Below are 18335 nucleotides of genomic sequence, written 5' to 3'. Positions count from 1 at the left end.
CAGTAGTAATACACACAATAATAATATTTACTATTATTAGCCACACTTACCTGCAAAGTTCAACAAAAGCCACTAGATTCATCCTCTTCCTTTTCTTGTCATTCAAGCAAAACCCGACTCTTCCCCTCCGCGTCTGCATTGTAGTACTTTGTAACTGTGCTTTATTTCAATGTAAATGTAATATCATGTATTTCAGTTGAGACAGACAGCTCCTGGTCTCTTCATGCTATTCTTAAGACACAGAGAAAGGGCCAGTCGGGTATTTATTATATTTTATCAACAACTCGGGGGCGTGACGTGACTCACCTGATGTGCCACTCCGGTAAACTTTGTATCAGAGGAAGAGTTCACAGAGAAGAGCGGTCCCCGTCGCCATCCCGGCTCCAAGACAGAACAGTATTGCGTACCAAACGATACGGCAATGGAGCCAAAATGGCGAACACGGGGATTCAGTTTCACCGCCACCTCTAAGCAAAGAAACACAGGCTGTGTGTGACGTGACTAAACTCGCCGCAGTAGTCCGCTGCTGTACTGAGTTTGCTGTGCTGTTGCTCGCTGCTTTCCGCTTATCGGGTGATTTATGAATTGATACGTTTTCTTGGTATTTGTTTTGCACTAACTAAGCAACTGTGTAAAAAATAAAAAAGCATAGTCAGGCAGTGTAAAGCACAGAGAGGTCTGGTAAAGCACAGGGAAGCATTGTAAAGCACAGAGAGGTCTGGTAAAGCATAGGGAAGCATTGTAAAGCACAGAGAGGTCTGGTAAAGCACAGGGAAGCATTGTAAAGCACAGAGAGGTCTGGTAAAGCATAGTCAGGCAGTGTAAAGCACAGAGAGGTCTGGTAAAGCATACAGAAGCATTGCAAAGCACAGAGAGGTCTGGTAAAGCATAGGGAAGCATTGTAAAGCACAGAGAGGTCTGGTAAAGCATAGGGAAGTACTGTAAAGCACAGAGGGGTCTGCTAAAGCTCAGATAGGTGTGGTAAAGCATATGGAAGCATTGTAAAGCACATAAAGGTCTGGTAATGCATATTTAAAAGAAAAAACAACACGGCAAATGAGGGTAAATGCATAGTATAACCTTATGTCTGGAGGCTGAACTCCAGACCTTCAATGGTGTTTGAAGCCGTTTCAGAAACGAGTCTCACGAAATCTGGTGTGAAACAAATACATCCACTTTATTAATGGAAGCCCTTTCGAACTATTCACAACAGATTAAACCAAGCACAACCGGAATTCTAAAAAATAATAATAATAATAATAATAATAATAATAATAATAATAATAATGACAGCATTTCCCTAATAATAATACATGTGAGTATATATACCAGTCTCGGCCGCACGTATACTAAAAGGCACAGGGACCATTACACCGTGGTAAACTCTTATAAAGGTAGCGCAATATCAAGGCCACCCCCTTTCCCTTCTGTGGCGAAGCGTTTCAAACGCACACCTGCAGCTAGGGGGGGACCCTGAACGAGCCGGTCTCGCAGCCCCCCCTCATGTGGCCGCCAGCGGGATTGCATCTCTTTCAGACAGTCAGTCCGCTCCGTCTAATCGGGATACTGACAGGCAGGGTTTAAACTGGTCCCAAATTTGACCCTCTGCCGAGAAGAGTCACGCTATATATATACATATATATATATATATATATATATATATATATATATATATCACACACACACATACATACATACATACATACATATACATACACACACCATTTAATCGTGACGGCGCGTCCTGTAATTGGGACACAGTATTTTCAAATGATCTCAAACTGCCGGTTGATCCTCTTCGTGGAGAGGAATGCAACACGGGCGCGACGCTGTTAGCCTTCGCTGCAGTCTCTGCTAGTTAAGGAGAACGTTATGTTCAATTAAAAAAATAAAATAAAAAAAATTAAAAAAAAGTATAACAATTAAATCTCAATCAATCGATCTTTATTATTGACAAAGCGCTTTACACAGATAAACAAACAAACAATCGCCTGATAATAAATCACCCCCAAATGCTTAGAAACCAACACAGCTTTCACTGCAGCGGACTGTCTCTGTCTGGGACAAGGTGAGGGGTAAATTATGGGCTGTGTTTCATATGCACACGATGTGTCTGACTGACTGTGTCTCTTGTTCTGTAAATGCTTTGGCAATACTTGCGTAACACTGCCTTGACAATAAAATTAAATACATTTGCATTTGATTCATTAAAACTAGCAATACAAAAAAAAAAAAAAAAGTGTTCTGTTAGTGTTATGATAACTTTTATCTCCGATTTCGTTAACCGCACAAGTTAAGTCTAAATGTAACGTATCAAATTACGTGAATGCCGTCGGTGTTTTGATTCCCCCTCAAAGAAAATTAATTTTGGTAAGCTACTGTACTTAAATTAGACAGAATATACACGTGTTTCATAATTTCCTTACAGTACATAAATAATATAGTTGTATACATTATTATGTTTCTATATAAAATGAAGTCTCAAATGATATTTAAAAAATATAAATTAAAAAAATAAATAAATAAATAAATCCATTTAAGCTTACCCAGGTATGTTGGCATAGAGAAATGAAACTGGAAGGTACTTGATTTTTTTTTATAAGATTCATTAAGAGGAATTAATTGAAATCATTCAGCATCGTCTTCATCTCTCTGAGTCTCTGAGGCAAACTAACGGAAAAAGCTCGAGGAGGGATGAAGCTGAGCGGGAACAGCTGGCTCGAGCAGAAGAACACTAACTTCAGCACTTACTGTGCGCGTATTATTATTATTATTATTATTATTATTATTATTATTATTATTATTATATATGTGACAGAGATAATAATCTGGGAGACTTGGGTCCTGACCTAGTGTGACGACAAGAATAATAATAATAATAATAATAATAATAATAATAATAATACAATGTACAACTTAAGACTTGAGTCGGGGTGACAGAGATAATAATCTGAGGGAGACTTGGGTCTGACACTAGTGTGAATTCGACTAATAAATAATAATAATAATAATAATAATAATAATAATGTTACTGTTGAATTCTGAATCAGCCCCACTGTCTCTATTATTAGACTCCTCTGAACCCAGGACTGGATCACACTGCTGTAATAATAATAATAATAATAATAATATTAATGTTGTTGACAACTTAAGACTTAGTCGGGGGGGTGACAGAGATAATAATCTGAGGAGACTTGGGTCCTGACCTAGTGAGACGACATTATTATATGTTATTATAGTATATTATTATATTACAATGACAACTTAAGACTTAGTCGGGGTGACAGAGATAATAATCTGAGGAGACTTGGGTCCTGACCTAGTGAGAAGACCCATGTGAATAATAATAATAATAATAATAATAATATAATGTTACTGTTGAATTCTGAATCAGCCCCACTGTCTCTATTATTAGACTCCTCTGAACCCAGGACTGGATCACTCTTCTGTGCAGCGGTGTCACCTGTGTGGGTAATGTCCCGATCTATGCGCTCCCACTTAGCGAGCGAGTGTCTCTGCAGTTATTAATACTGCATGTTGCTTTTGCTGCACCCACATCCCCAGGATACAGAACACAGACGAAAAGCGGGAACATGATTTTAATGTATTTTATTTTTCTGGATTTTCCTAAGACACGGACTCAGTTCCATGCTAAATTCAGGCAGTTCACTCTGTCCACCGAAGACACGGTCTACTAATGGCAGGATGCGCATCTCACACATGCACCTGTGCCAATAAAACAGGCATGCACAACTCAATTACAGGGATCTAGAACAACAACAACAATAATGAGGATTATTAGAATAATAATAAACCAGCCCAGCTACGTACACAATTTATATTGGTTTTGTTTTGAATATGATTTTAAAGATGAAGCAGAATTTGATTACACTGGTTTAGCTTTTAGCTCCCTTAACCTGGTTAGCACATCAGTTTATGGTTCTTAATAGAAATAGAAACATATTTCATTTTAACCCATTCAGTGCCTTTGTCTTAATTTTGACAAGCTACCTTTTTTTTTTTTTTTTTTTTTAACTGATGCTGTCAACCTATTTGAATTTTCCCTTCACTGAATTGACCTCCGACCCTCCAGGCTGGTATATATTTGTGTAAAGGAGAGTTTTTAAGAAACAGGACTTTTTTTCTGCAGTACCCTTTTCTACCTAATAAAGTCTGGGGTCTAATTTGCTAGAATTCGACCCATTTACTTGGCTGCAGGAAATTACCGCCCCTCTCCTCAATCACTCTCCGACACCACGACCCGCCCCTCTCCTCAATCACTCTCCCACACCACGACCCGCCCCTCTCCTCAATCACTCTCCCACACCACGACCCGCCCCTCTCCTCAATCACTCTCCGACACCACGACCCGCCCCTCTCCTCAATCACTCTCCCACACCACGACCCGCCCCTCTCCTCAATCACTCTCCCACACCACGACCCGCCCCTCTCCTCAATCACTCTCCCACACCACGACCCGCCCCTCTCCTCAATCACTCTCCGACACCACGACCCGCCCCTCTCCTCAATCACTCTCCGACACCACGACCCGCCCCTCTCCTCAATCACTCTCCCACACCACGACCCGCCCCTCTCCTCAATCACTCTCCGACACCACGACCCGCCCCTCTCCTCAATCACTCTCCCACACCACGACCCGCCCCTCTCCTCAATCACTCTCCGACACCACGACCCGCCCCTCTCCTCAATCACTCTCCGACACCACGACCCGCCCCTCTCCTCAATCACTCTCCGACACCACGACCCGCCCCTCTCCTCAATCACTCTCCGACACCACGACCCGCCCCTCTCCTCAATCACTCTCCGACACCACGACCCGCCCCTCTCCTCAATCACTCTCCGACACCACGACCCGCCCCTCTCCTCAATCACTCTCCGACACCACGACCCGCCCCTCTCCTCAATCACTCTCCCACACCACGACCCGCCCCTCTCCTCAATCACTCTCCGACACCACGACCCGCCCCTCTCCTCAATCACTCTCCGACACCACGACCCGCCCCTCTCCTCAATCACTCTCCCACACCACGACCCGCCCCTCTCCTCAATCACTCTCCCACACCACGACCCGCCCCTCTCCTCAATCACTCTCCCACACCACGACCCGCCCCTCTCCTCAATCACTCTCCCACACCACGACCCGCCCCTCTCCTCAATCACTCTCCCACACCACGACCCGCCCCTCTCCTCAATCACTCTTCTTAAAGATCCCCCGTCCTTCGCCACCTTCACTTTTATTCTACGTTCAGCCCACCAGCGCTCGCCCGCTTCCCAGCAGATGACTGATCTCAAAACTTCGAGTCTGGTCTCAAAGGATCCCAGTGATTCAGCATCGACTGCGTGGCTCGGCAGGGATGGGAATTGCCGAGCAATTCCTATTGCACAGCAGTGTCACGCAGTCCAGGTTTTACTGCCAGCTCTACCCCAGTGTGTCTAGGTAACAAGCTCCAAGCAGCTCAAAGCCAGGTAAAATAACCGTGAACCACTCGGAGGGCCTGACGCAAGCAGAGCAAAACAGCAAGAAGGGGAAACTAAAAGCGAAAGCAATTCATATGACAAGGTCTTTAAAAACAGGCAATCCTACTACAGCACGGGACAGCCCAGCACGGGACAGCACAGCACTGGGGCACCTCCTTCCAGCACAGGACAGCGCAGCACTGGGACACCTCCTTCCAGCATGAGACAGCGCAGCACTGGGGCACCTCCTTCCAGCACGGGACAGCCCAGCACTGGGGCACCTCCTTCCAGCACGGGACAGCCCAGCACTGGGGCACCTCCTTCCAGCACGGGACAGCGCAGCACTGGGGCACCTCCTTCCAGCACGGGACAGCGCAGCACTGGGGCACCTCCTTCCAGCACGGGACAGCGCAGCACTGGGACACCTCCTTCCAGCACGGGACAGCGCAGAACTGGGGCACCTCCTTCCAGCACGGGATAGCCCAGCACTGGGGCACCTCCTTCCAGCACGGGATAGCCCAGCACTGGGGCACCTCCTTCCAGCACAAGACAGCGCAGCACAGACACCTCCTTCCAGCACGGGACAGAGAGTTAGGCAATGCACACCCATATACAGAATACATTAACAACGCAGCAGAATGACAGGACAGGGTTGTGCGTAACAGTCAATAAAGCCGAGGGAAGGCAAAGTTGGTTTCAAGAGGTTCCAGGCACCCCAGGGGAGGCTTGGGGTCTTTCAGCTTAATGCACAAGCTGCAGCTAATCTCCGGTATGAATTAATATGAATTGCAAACATCAAGACAGCAACGCTTGCAAAACATTTCACTGGCAGGCCGCCCTGCTTCCCAGACAGCCGGGCCACTTTCACAAAGCAGCTCCGGTCTGCAAAGTCCCATTCACTGCCGTTGCAAAAGAAATTAAAACAATTTTAAAAGACAGCAACACATTTATCTTTTGATATATAAATCGTACAGATTTCCGCTAAACTCTATTCTTCTAATCTCAAAATATTGGTGTTTGAAACAGTTCAAAAAATGGCAACTGTGCTTTGTGGGACTGGCGCCTGACTGGAAACTGTGAGTTTGAATGGGGCTCCCATGGGCGCCATCTTGGCTCCCCGCAGGTCCACAGTGTGCCGACTGGAGCCACAATGGCATCCCGGGAGACTCTGTTTCCTCAGGGACACACCCCAGGTTTTTGTGACTGGTGTTTAGCAAAATGAAAGATGGTGTGACCCGGATTACAATGACAGTCGGGGGATTGGTGGGCTTGTTGCCATAGCGACCGGCTGCAGTTACAGCACCGGGTGCCCATTAATAACAAGGTCATCAAACTCCACCTAGAGAGAGAGAGAGAGAGAGAGAGAGAGAGAGCAATTGAGAGAGAGAGAGAGAGAGAGAGGAGTTAGTTTTAATTCACAGCACAGGGAACTGTGCCCAACACTGCCACCTCCAGGAAGTGGCTGGTAATGTGTCAACGTTCAAGGTTCTGTACGTGGCACCCTGTAACCCATAAATATATCTGAAGAGTTGCTAATCCCCTCTTCCTTGTCCTCTCACCTCTCCCTCCTCCTCCTCCTCCTCCTCCTCCTCCTCCTCCTCCTCCCAGTCCAGGTCTGGTCCCGGCTCCTGGGCACCATGTTCTCTCAGCAGCCTGCGCACCTCCTCGCTGGGCCGGTAGAGGGCGCTGTAGAGCGGGGTGTGTCCCGCGTAGGTCACGGGGTTCGGGGGGGCGCCCCGGCGTAGCAACAGCTCCGTCAGGTCAGCACTCTGTGCCTCAACAGCCAGGTGCAGCGCGGAGCGACCACAGCTCAGGTCCTGAAGGGGTTAAACACGAGAGACAGAGTGTAATACAGAGAGACAGACACGCAGGGAGACATAGAGAGACAGATACGCAGGGAGACACAGAGAGACAGACACGCAGGGAGACACAGAGAGACAGACACGCAGGGAGACACAGAGAGACTGCCTCCTCACCCTCCCTGTGATGTCGGCTCCAGCGTCGAGCAGCAGCTTTACAATCTCCACGTCCTCCTTCTGCACGGCCACGTGCAGCGCGGTGAAGCCTGGAGAGGAGAGGAGAGAGTGAGACACTCACGCACACACACACATGCAGCACGCAACGCGGAGAACCCTGGAGAGGAAAGAGTGAGACACACACGCACACACACACACACATGCAGCATGCAGCGCGGAGAACCCTGGAGAGGAGAGGAGAGAGTGAGACACACACACACACACACACACGCAGCACGGAGAACCCTACGTCTGTGTACTGCTCCTCTCTCAGCATTGTCTCCCCTTTGGCGAATCACCCCGTCGCTGGTGTGTTTCGTTCGTGCCTCGCTTGCGGAGACGCCCTGAGTCTCCTCTCTTGAGACCTCTGAGAGACACACACACACACACACACATGCAGCATGTCGTTGCCTCTTGCGACCAGGAGCGAGTGAGACACACACACACACACGCAGCGCGGTGAACCCTGGAGAGGAGAGGAGAGAGCGAGACACACACGCACACACACACATATGCAGCACGCAGCACGGAGAACCCTGGAGAGGAGAGGAGAGAGTGAGACACACATGCACACATGCAGCACGCAGCGCGGAGAAGCCTGGAGAGGAGAGGAGAGAGTGAGACACACACGCACACACACACGCAGCGAGGAGAACCCTGGAGAGGAGAGGAGAGAGTGAGACACACGCACACACACACACAGCACGCAGCGCGGAGAATCCTGGAGAGGAGAGGAGACAATGAGACACACACGCAGCACGGAGAACCCTGGAGAGGAGAGGAGAGAGTGAGACACGCACACACACACACATGCAGCACACAGCACGGTGAAGCCTGGAGAGGAGAGAGTGAGACACACACGCACACACACGCAGCGCGGTGAAGCCTGGAGAGGAGAGAGTGAGACACGCACGCACACACACATGCACGCAGCGCGGAGAACCCTGGAGAGGAGAGAGTGAGACACACACGCACACACATGCAGCACGCAGCGCGGAGAACCCTGGAGAGGAGAGGAGAGAGTGAGACACACACGCACACACACAGACATGCAGCACGCAGCGCAGAGAACCCTGGAGAGGAGAGGAGAGAGTGAGACACACACGCACGCAGCGTGGAGAACCCTGGAGAGGAGACGAGAAAGGGAGACAAACACGCGCACACACACATGCAGCACGGAGAACCCTGGAGAGGAGAGAGTGAGACACACACGCACACACACATGCAGCACGCAGCGCGGAGAAGCCTGGAGAGGAGAAAGTGAGACACACACGCACACTGACAGAGGTGTGTACTGTGCTGTAAACCTGCATAGCTGCTGGTGTTCAGAGGTGTGTGTATGTGTGTGTGTTTCTGAGCTGTGCAGGTGTACTGCAGTGGGCTCCTCTCACCTGTGTAGCTGTGGGTGCATTGATTTGTACTGTATTGTATGGTAATGGATCGTACTGTACCGCTCCCCTCACCTGTGTAGCTGTGGGTGTATTGATTTGTACTGTACTGTATTGTATGGTAATGGATCGTACTGTACCGCTCCCCTCACCTGTGTAGCTGTGGGTGTATTGATTTGTACTGTACTGTATTGTATGGTAATGGATCGTACTGTACCGCTCCCCTCACCTGTGTAGCTGTGGGTGTATTGATTTGTACTGTACTGTATTGTATGGTAATGGATTGTACTGTACCGCTCCCCTCACCTGTGTAGCTGTGGGTGTATTGATTTGTACTGTACTGTATTGTATGGTAACGGATTGTACTGTACCGCTCCCCTCACCTGTGTAGCTGTGGGTGTATTGATTTGTACTGTACTGTATTGTATGGTAATGGATCGTACTGTACCGCTCCCCTCACCTGTGTAGCTGTGGGTGTATTGATTTGTACTGTACTGTATTGTATGGTAATGGATCGTACTGTACCGCTCCCCTCACCTGTGTAGCTGTGGGTGTATTGATTTGTACTGTACTGTATTGTATGGTAATGGATCGTACTGTACCGCTCCCCTCACCTGTGTAGCTGTGGGTGTATTGATTTGTACTGTACTGTATTGTATGGTAATGGATCGTACTGTACCGCTCCCCTCACCTGTGTAGCTGTGGGTGTATTGATTTGTACTGTACTGTATTGTATGGTAATGGATTGTACTGTACCGCTCCCCTCACCTGTGTAGCTGTGGGTGTATTGATTTGTACTGTACTGTATTGTATGGTAATGGATCGTACTGTATCGCTCCCCTCACCTGTGTAGCTGTGGGTGTATTGATTTGTACTGTACTGTATTGTATGGTAATGGATTGTACTGTACCGCTCCCCTCACCTGTGTAGCTGTGGGTGTATTGATTTGTACTGTACTGTATTGTATGGTAATGGATTGTACTGTACCGCTCCCCTCACCTGTGTAGCTGTGGGTGTATTGATTTGTACTGTATTGTATGGTAATGGATTGTACTGTATCACTCCCCTCACCTGTGTAGCTGTGGGTGTATTGATTTGTACTGTACTGTATTGTATGGTAACGGATTGTACTGTACCGCTCCCCTCACCTGTGTAGCTGTGGGTGTATTGATTTGTACTGTATAGTAATGGATTGCACTGTACCGCTCCCCTCACCTGTGTAGCTGTGGGTGTTGAGCTGTGCGCGCCCCAGTGGGGGGGAGGTCAGCTCCATCACACACTCCAGCCTGGATTCCCGGCAGGCGATGTGGAGCGCCGTGTTCCCTTCGCGCTCCTGAATATCCGGGCTCGCTCCAGCCAGGAGCAGCTTCCGAACGGAGTCTGGCTGATTCACTATCACTGCGATGTGCAGGGCAGTCTGGAGAGAGGAAAGAGGGAGGTAAAAACAGACGCTAGAGTCAGACAGGGTGGGGAGAGACACACTACAGCTGAGTAGCTGCAAAGCCATTTTGAGGGGTGGAGACTCGGGTTCAAGAGAGTGGGGTTCGGGTTTCAAGCTGCTGTTCCAGAGACTCTGGCTTCGTGTCCCAAAGCCATGACCTGTATTAACAGACAGGTCAGCCGTCCTCTTACCTGTCTCAGGTCATTCTGAATGTCCAGGTACTGAGAGCCACACTCACTCCAGGACAGGAAGCCAAGGACATAGTCCAGGAACACAGTGTGCTCATGGATCAGAGCCAGGTGGAGAGCACTTGGGAGGAGAGAGTGGGGGAGAGAGGTTACTGTTACTGTATTGTTTCTGGCAAACAAAACAAATGCAAGTCTTTTGTAACTTACACTTTTGGGGGGGGGGGGGGGGGTGAAATCTTGCGTTTCCTGTCCTGAATAGTAATTCTAAAACACAAACACACACACCGATAAACACACACACACAGAGAATTGAACTTGTCTTTGACAGCACAGCCCTACAATCACTCACACTCGGAGTTGAGTGAAACAGTTACAGTCAGAATCAAGCTTTCTTTTTCCTACAGCATTCTGACACTCAAAAGCACTTTCGAGTGAAACCCAACAGACTTCTGATCAACCAGAGAAATGAAAATGACTCGGCAGCCCGGTTTCAGGACACTTTCATAAAGCATGCTAATTTACACTAGTTTGTTTTTTAATATGCTTGACCAGACCTCTCTGTGCTTTACAATGCTTCCCTATGCTTTACCAGACGTCTCTGTGCTTTACAATGCTTCCTTATGCTTTACCAGCTTGCTGACCAGACCTCGCCCTTTCTACACATTGCTCCTATGCTTTCCCCGAGTCTTTGTGCTTTACAATGCTTCCCTGTGCTTTACTAGACCTCTCTGTTTTACAATGCTTCCCTGTGCTTTACCAGACCTCTCTGTGCTTTACAATGCTTCCCTATGCTTTACCAGACCTCTCTGTGCTTTACAATGCTTCCCTATGCTTTACCAGACCTCTCTGTGCTTTACAATGCTTCCCTATGCTTTACCAGACCTCTCTGTGCTTTACAATGCTTCCCTATGCTTTACCAGACCTCTCTGTGCTTTACAATGCTTCCCTATGCTTTACCAGACCTCTCTGTGCTTTACAATGCTTCCCTGTGCTTTACCAGACCTCTCTGTGCTTTACAATGCTTCCCTATGCTTTACCAGACCTCTCTGTGCTTTACAATGCTTCCCTATGCTTTACCAGACCTCTCTGTGCTTTACAATGCTTCCCTATGCTTTACCAGACCTCTCTGTGCTTTACAATGCTTCCCTATGCTTTACCACACCTCTCTGTGCTTTACAATGCTTCCCTGTGCTTTACTATGGAGCGACCACGAACGCCTCGAGGGAATGAATAATATTAAACGCTTACACAAACCAGGGAATGGATCAAACCGCTGCTGCAAATGCAAACGGGCCTGTAGTATCGTTACCACACCTCTCTGTGCTTTACAATGCTTCCCTATGCTTTACCACACCTCTCTGTGCTTTACAGTGCATCCCTATGCTTTACCAGACCTCTCTGTGCTTTACCGGATGAGAGCAAAAACGGAATGTGCTTACACTGCTAATGCGGAAGTTCCTCGTTTACGAACTAAAGATACGTACGAGGTCTCTCAGAATGAAAATGGCCGTCATAGAACTCAGGGTAGCGCAATGCGCCGCCCTGGCGGGGTTTTCATGGGCAGGCCCCCTGCTGGATGTAAGTCTGCCCTAAATAATAATAGTATTGTGGTAATAAGACTCCTATTGCACAGCAGTCTGATCCAGTCCAGGTTTCACTAGCAGCTTGATCAGCCCCAGTGTGTCTAGGCAACAAGCTCAGGTGTGTTTATAATATTAAACGCTTAGCAAAACCAGGAATGGATCAAACCGCTGTGCAACGGGAGTCTCGTGTCTGCATAATTCCACAGCCGGGTCATCACGACTTGCACCGTCAACTAGCTGAGATACGTACGAGTCTCCGTCTTCAGAAATGAACGCCAGGGTCCTGATCATTTCTTCTCGCACTTGCTGCAGATTTCCCGAGCGCTGCTCCCGCGGCGGCTGGGCGGCTGCTGGATTGTCGTGGTCGTCGTTATTGCCGAGACGATGACATGAAGTGATTTTCATTTTATTAGCAGCGGTGTCGCGCAGGTCGATGGCCAGAATGCCGTCGGTGATGCGGCCCATCTCCGCGGCGGATTCCTCCGTGACCGAATCCCCGACCGCCGAATCCAGCCGCTCCCCGGAGCCCCAGACAGACAGGCAGGGCTCGCCGCCGCCGCCGCCCCCCGGGGCCCCGAAATCGCGGGGACCCCAGATTTCGTGCTCCGCCGCAGCAGTGTAGGTTAGCGGGGGGGGCGAGGTAAAATAACAGCAGGTCGAGTCGGTCTCGGTGTCGTCCGCGATGCTCAGCGGGGTCCCGCTGAAGAAGCCGAGTCCGCTGTCGCACCACTCCTCGGTCGAGCCGGGCTCGGCGGGATCGGGGTCTCTGCCGAACCAGGTCCGGGCTTTGCTGCTGCTGCCGGTGCCGTCCTCGACCCGTTGCAGGCTGGCCATTTCAAACGAAAATCTCAGCAAAGCAACGACAGCCCGATCCTCCCCTGGGCGTGTGTGTGTGTGTTTCAGCTCTCCCGCAAGCTGCTGTTTGGACAGTATTGCTATTATTAATCTAGCATTTCCAAACAGCGTGCACCCCTTATTCAAGACTCGTTCCCCTGCGGTTCGGAGTCATTTTCGGGGGTCTCTCTCTTTTCTTCTCTCGGAATCTGTTTCTCTTTCAAACCCGAAGGGGATTTTTTGGGGTCGGGGAAATCCCCGATCCTCTCTCAGCCAATCACAAAGCTCTACACGCGCGCCTGACCTGTCTCCTCCCCGGAAACGAACCACCTCCCGCGGCGTCTTGCATTCTGGGAAATGTAGTCTTAGCTGAAGGAAAAAAAATCCACCCCGTTAAACATTTTCTTAGCGTAATAATTGCAACGGCTGGTTTTATTCACGGCTAGTGTCTTGTAGCCACATCGGCATGGAATTTCCCACTCGCTGGCGCGCTTCTTAAAAATAAGACCAGACACATTTACAATAATTTACAAACACAAACAGAAACCCTAACCCAGAATGTTTGCATCCATTGCAATTTCTAATTGAAATCAAAGGGAACTCTCGGTCTAATGCTGCCGCCTGCTGTTCATTATTGGAACTACACTGGCACTGTGGGTTTTTCCTGTGCTTAAACGGGTGCTACTCGGTATTTTATTCTCGTTTATTTTTTTCCGATACGTTTCGTGTAAGAAGTTATCCAGCAACACGAGTGATACAGTACAAAGTCAACCTCATGTGCCGAGGACTGGTGCAGGCTATACAGTCAACGTGGTCCCGACATCCAATAACACTGTGTAACACAATTTTTGTTCCTGGATAGTAAGTGTTATTTCCTAATTGCTTATGCCTCAAAAGTATAGAAAATGGCTATTATTCCCCACAAACTTTGCTTTTGTGACCAGGACAGTGATATTTCAAAATATATAGTGATATTTACAGTATAATCGTAAATCTCGAAAAACTACTCACTTCTAAATCTTTTGTAGTCATTTTTGTATTACTTTAATATAAATACATGTTAATTTGGATTCATATGTTGTTTTTTTTCTGACTTTATGTGAACGAAAAGACACACATTTGACCGTTTTCCCATTGGAAATAGTGATATTTTGAAATATCACTGTCCTGGTCACAAAAGCAAAGTTTGTGGGGAATAATAGCCATTTTCTATACTTTTGAGGCATAAGCAATTAAGAAATAACACTTACTACCCAGGAACTGTGCTGGTAAACAGAAAGAGAAGCTCTTACACACTCTGAATCGCCCCCCTCTGCTCTGAGCATCTCTCGTGTGTAAAGTGTTTGCGATGTTTGTAGTTCTGGGTTTTAAAAGAAATCTCGCTGTATTTCATTAGTTATGCATTCCAATATCATTGAAATAGATTAATCTCTCGTACTCCTCTCTGATTTCAAGCTTTAGTTTGAAATGGGGGGGAGGGGTCTGGGTTTGTTGCATTTCCCGCTGGAGCCTCTCATGTCGGCTGTATGATGGAAAGTCTCGATTATCAACCTGCATCTGCTGCTCTTATAATGACGCTGTCACGACTGCCACCCCGGAACCTGCATCTGCTGCTCTTATAATGACGGTGTCACGACTGCCACCCCGGAACCTGCATCTGCTGCTCTTATAATGACGGTGTCACGACTGCCACCCCGGAACCTGCATCTGCTGCTCTTATAATGACGGTGTCACGACTGCCACCCCGGAACCTGCATCTGCTGCTCTTATAATGACGGTGTCACGACTGCCACCCCGGAACCTGCATCTGCTGCTCTTATAATGACGGTGTCACGACTGCCACCCCGGAACCTGCATCTGCTGCTCTTATAATGAGGCTGTCACGACTGCCACCCCGGAACCTGCATCTGCTGCTCTTATAATGACGCGCACGTCCTCTACCGATTCCTTCAGAGCTGCTTCTTCATTTGTAGTTAAATTATGTTCAGTTTTATTTCTTATGCTTGTTACTTTTTCATTTCTAGTTCATTCATTACAATGTAGCAAACTCAAGAACAGTAATGCATGGCATAGATAAGAGTGGTAAACTAAACTTTAAAACAGAGGCATGGTAAAGCATAGGGAAGCATTGTAAAGCACAGAGAGGTCTGGTAAAGCATAGGGAAGCATTGTAAAGCACAGAGAGGTCTGGTAAAGCATAGCGAAGCATTGTAAAGCACAGAGAGGTCTGGTAAAGCATAGGGAAGCATTGTAAAGCACAGAGAGGTCTGGTAAAGCATAAGGAAGCATTGTAAAGCACAGAGAGGTATGGTAAAGCATAGGGAAGCATTGTAAAGCACAGAGAGGTCTGGTAAAGCATAGGGAAGCATTGTAAAGCACAGAGAGGTCTGGTAAAGCATAGGGAAGCATTGTAAAGCACAGAGAGGTCTGGTAAAGCATACAGAAGCATTGTAAAGCACAGAGAGGTCTGGTAAAGCATAGGGAAGCATTGTAAAGCACAGAGAGGTCTGGTAAAGCATAGGGAAGCATTGTAAAGCACAGAGAGGTCTGGTAAAGCATAGGGAAGCATTGTAAAGCACAGAGAGGTCTGGTAAAGCACAGGGAAGCATTGTAAAGCACAGAGAGGTGTGGTAAAGCATAGGGAAGCATTGTAAAGCACAGAGAGGTCTGGTAAAGCACAGGGAAGCATTGTAAAGCACAGAGAGGTGTGGTAAAGCATAGGGAAGCATTGTAAAGCACAGAGAGGTCTGGTAAAGCATATTAATTAACCAGAGTAAACTCTGGTAAGTGCAGAGTACAGCCCTGATAAAAGCATGGTGGAAAATGAACTTTTTTTAAGGGGATAGAATAGTTTTAGAAATATCCGATTGGATTTCATTCATAAAACAAGACTTTGAATAAAATTGCAGCTACCAGCAACAACACAACACTGTTCTTAATAAATGTGTAGAAAGGATTTCTCACACAAACGCTGTCTCGCGATCTGCATGCAGTTTTGTGGTGGGAGGTCCAGCACAGCCGCTGGAGAGTCCTGTGTTGTCCGGTGCTTCTCTTCTGGATCTTCTGGCGCACTCGGAGCGTGGAGAGGCTGCAATGCTGTGTCCTCTTAACACAGCGACTGCTGCTGTTCTCATGGGAGAGGGAGACTAATTAACCCATTTTAATATGGGTTATGCAACGGTTATTTAAACACACATCCCCTCAGTATTCTGCTTTTTAAAACAGCTGGATAATTTCAGTCACTTATGTATTTCCAGGCCACATAATCGAACAAACCTAAGATAAAGTAATAACTTTACTCATAAGATACCTGCTATAGCTCTTACAGACGACGCGGACTATTGTAACATTCTAAGGGGGGGCTGTTTCTTTTCATAAAATTGTTTTTTTTTTTGAAAGTCACATTTACTGTAAACTCTTGTAGTCAGGAAATCAAAACCTGTTCATAATGAGAGTCAGGATGCTGGAGGAGGAGGAGGGGGAGGGGGAGTGGAGAAATGACACAAGAGCCCCTCCCTGCTGTCAAACGTAGGCAGACTCGCTGGACTGGGTCCTGCCCAGGTTGTGTGCAGCTGGGGGGGGTGGAGGCTGGAACGCCACTACAGTACGGCGGCTCGTTTCATTGTACCCTAAATTCTAGGTCGCTCTCCCTCGATAACACTCTTTAGGACTCCGGCTGCGGATTATGACACCACCGCATCGCATTGTCTGCCCTCACCTTCCTCAACCCAGTGAGTTGAGCCTAGGAGAGGTGTGGGGTAAGCACGAGCAGACGATCACCCCGCGATCTCCACTGCGACACCATATACAGACCAGGAACACCGTCTTGCTGCTCCGTGTGGCGCGCGTTAATAAAGGCTGTTGTTCTACCTACTTCACATCTATGGACGAAAAGTTTGCACGCACCTCTTTACCAGGCAGGTGCCCCACAGGGGTTCCGTTATACGTATGTCCTTGCTCGCTGGCACCTACAGGAAGGTCTCACGATTGTGTGTTCTAACTGAAGCTCCCGGCGGTTCGCGAACACCACCTGGATCACGTTAGAAGGCGAGATCCATCTGACCTTCACGGCTTCTTGAGTCTTTTGCCTTCTCTGCCATAAAAAACTTGTTTTTGTGGCACCCGTAGTTGAGAACATCAGCTCAGCATTCCTCCACCTCACAGCCATCGGGGTTCTGGACGATCTTAGGATATTCCGTTGAATGACCTTGCGCAGCTCCTCCTCTCCCCTCAACCCTCCGAACTCCCTCGCTCCTGAGGAGGGGGGTTAAAGGGGGTAGAGGAACGAGCAGTTTGGCATCTTGTGCGGCTGGTGCACGGAGTACGTGAGATACAGGCGACGAAGGTCCAGACACTTCCACGTAGTCGACGCAAGCAGGTTGGGGAAGGATGCTGGTCAACTCTCTGATGTGAGCCGCTGTCCCTCTTAGCGGGATATGAGAGATGGGGAAGCTTGCTGTCGGTCATGTCGTGGCGAAGCCTAGTGCAGGCCTGGGTGTGTTAGCTTGCAAAAGTAAAACAAAAAAAAAAAAAAACAAAAAAAAAAAAAAACCCAAAAAAAAAACAAAAAAAGCGGGTGATGGGCTGCAGCGTGGTGTGAGCTGAGGAAACACTGGACTGCTCGGGTACAACGGTGTGTCACGTAATGAGGGCAGACGATCGCGGACGATCAGGTCATCAGGAACAGTATAACTCCCCAACACAGTTCAGCCAGGATCGTCTGCCGCTCACTGCGAACATGAAGACCAGGAACACCGTCTTCTCCGTGGGGCGCGACACGTAGCACTCCACCTCCTTCACGCAGGGGTAGCGGTCGCACGCCACCCTCCCCGGCACGCTGAACCCGTACAGGAAGTACTGCCCGGCCAGGAAGCCGATCTCCAGCGCGTTCCGGAACACCACCTGGATCACGTAGAAGCGGGAGATCCCCTCCTGCCGACGGCTCTTGGCCTGGGAGATCTTGCTGTTGTTGGCGCCCCGAGTGGGACTGCTCAGCATGTCCTTCACCTCCAGACAGTCCTCGGGGTTCTGGACCAGGATCCCGTTGATGACCTTGCGCAGCTTCCTCTCCCCCGCCCTGCCTCCGAAGTCCCTCTCGAGGAGGGGGTAGAGGAAGGAGCAGCGCCGCTCCCTCTGCTTGGCGGCCTGGTGCACGGAGTAGGTGATGAAGCAGAGGCTGGGCGTGCACACCAGGATGATCTGGAAGACCCAGTAGCGGATATGAGAGATGGGGAAGGCTTTGTCGTAGCAGGCCTGGTTGCAGCCCGGCTGCAGCGTGTTGCAGGAGAACATGGCCTGCTCGTCCTCGTACACCGTCTCACCCACGATCGCCACGATCAGGATCCGGAAAATAACCACCACCGTCAGCAGGATCCTGAGGGGAGAGAGGAGAGGAGCGAGAGGAGAGA

The 18335-nt window shown here is 48.6% G+C and overlaps 2 protein-coding genes across 3 annotated transcripts in view; both read right to left on the bottom strand.

Moving 5' to 3' along the window:
• Nucleotides 1–3594: 3594 nt before the first annotated feature.
• LOC121303829 (NF-kappa-B inhibitor beta-like) lies at nt 3595–13218 on the bottom strand. Of its 2 annotated transcripts, XM_041234643.1 has the most exons (7): nt 12344–13218; nt 10718–10774; nt 10514–10631; nt 10097–10298; nt 7455–7543; nt 7038–7295; nt 3595–6817 (listed from the first exon to the last, which is right to left on the bottom strand). In XM_041234643.1, the coding sequence occupies exons 1-7, from the start codon at nt 12925–12927 to the stop codon at nt 6773–6775; spliced, it is 1353 nt and encodes a 450-aa protein (XP_041090577.1). In that variant the 5' UTR covers nt 12928–13218; the 3' UTR covers nt 3595–6772. The 2 variants fall into 2 exon arrangements, with proteins under 2 accessions (XP_041090577.1, XP_041090578.1); XM_041234644.1 differs by lacking the exon at nt 10718–10774 and having other exon boundaries at nt 12344–13217.
• Nucleotides 13219–17604: 4386 nt separating this feature from the next.
• Nucleotides 17605–18335, bottom strand: part of LOC121303777 (gap junction delta-2 protein-like) — a 2398-nt gene continuing 1667 nt past the window's right edge. Inside the window, exon 2 of the mRNA XM_041234555.1 lies at nt 17605–18301. Coding sequence (XP_041090489.1) covers nt 17605–18301 — 697 coding nt within the window. The remainder of the gene's footprint in view (nt 18302–18335) is intronic.

This window comes from Polyodon spathula, chromosome 35, assembly GCF_017654505.1.
Source record: "Polyodon spathula isolate WHYD16114869_AA chromosome 35, ASM1765450v1, whole genome shotgun sequence".
NCBI classification, from domain to species: domain Eukaryota; kingdom Metazoa; phylum Chordata; class Actinopteri; order Acipenseriformes; family Polyodontidae; genus Polyodon; species Polyodon spathula.
Note: the sequence above shows the minus strand (reverse complement) of the source record. Positions and strands in the feature narration are given on the sequence as shown.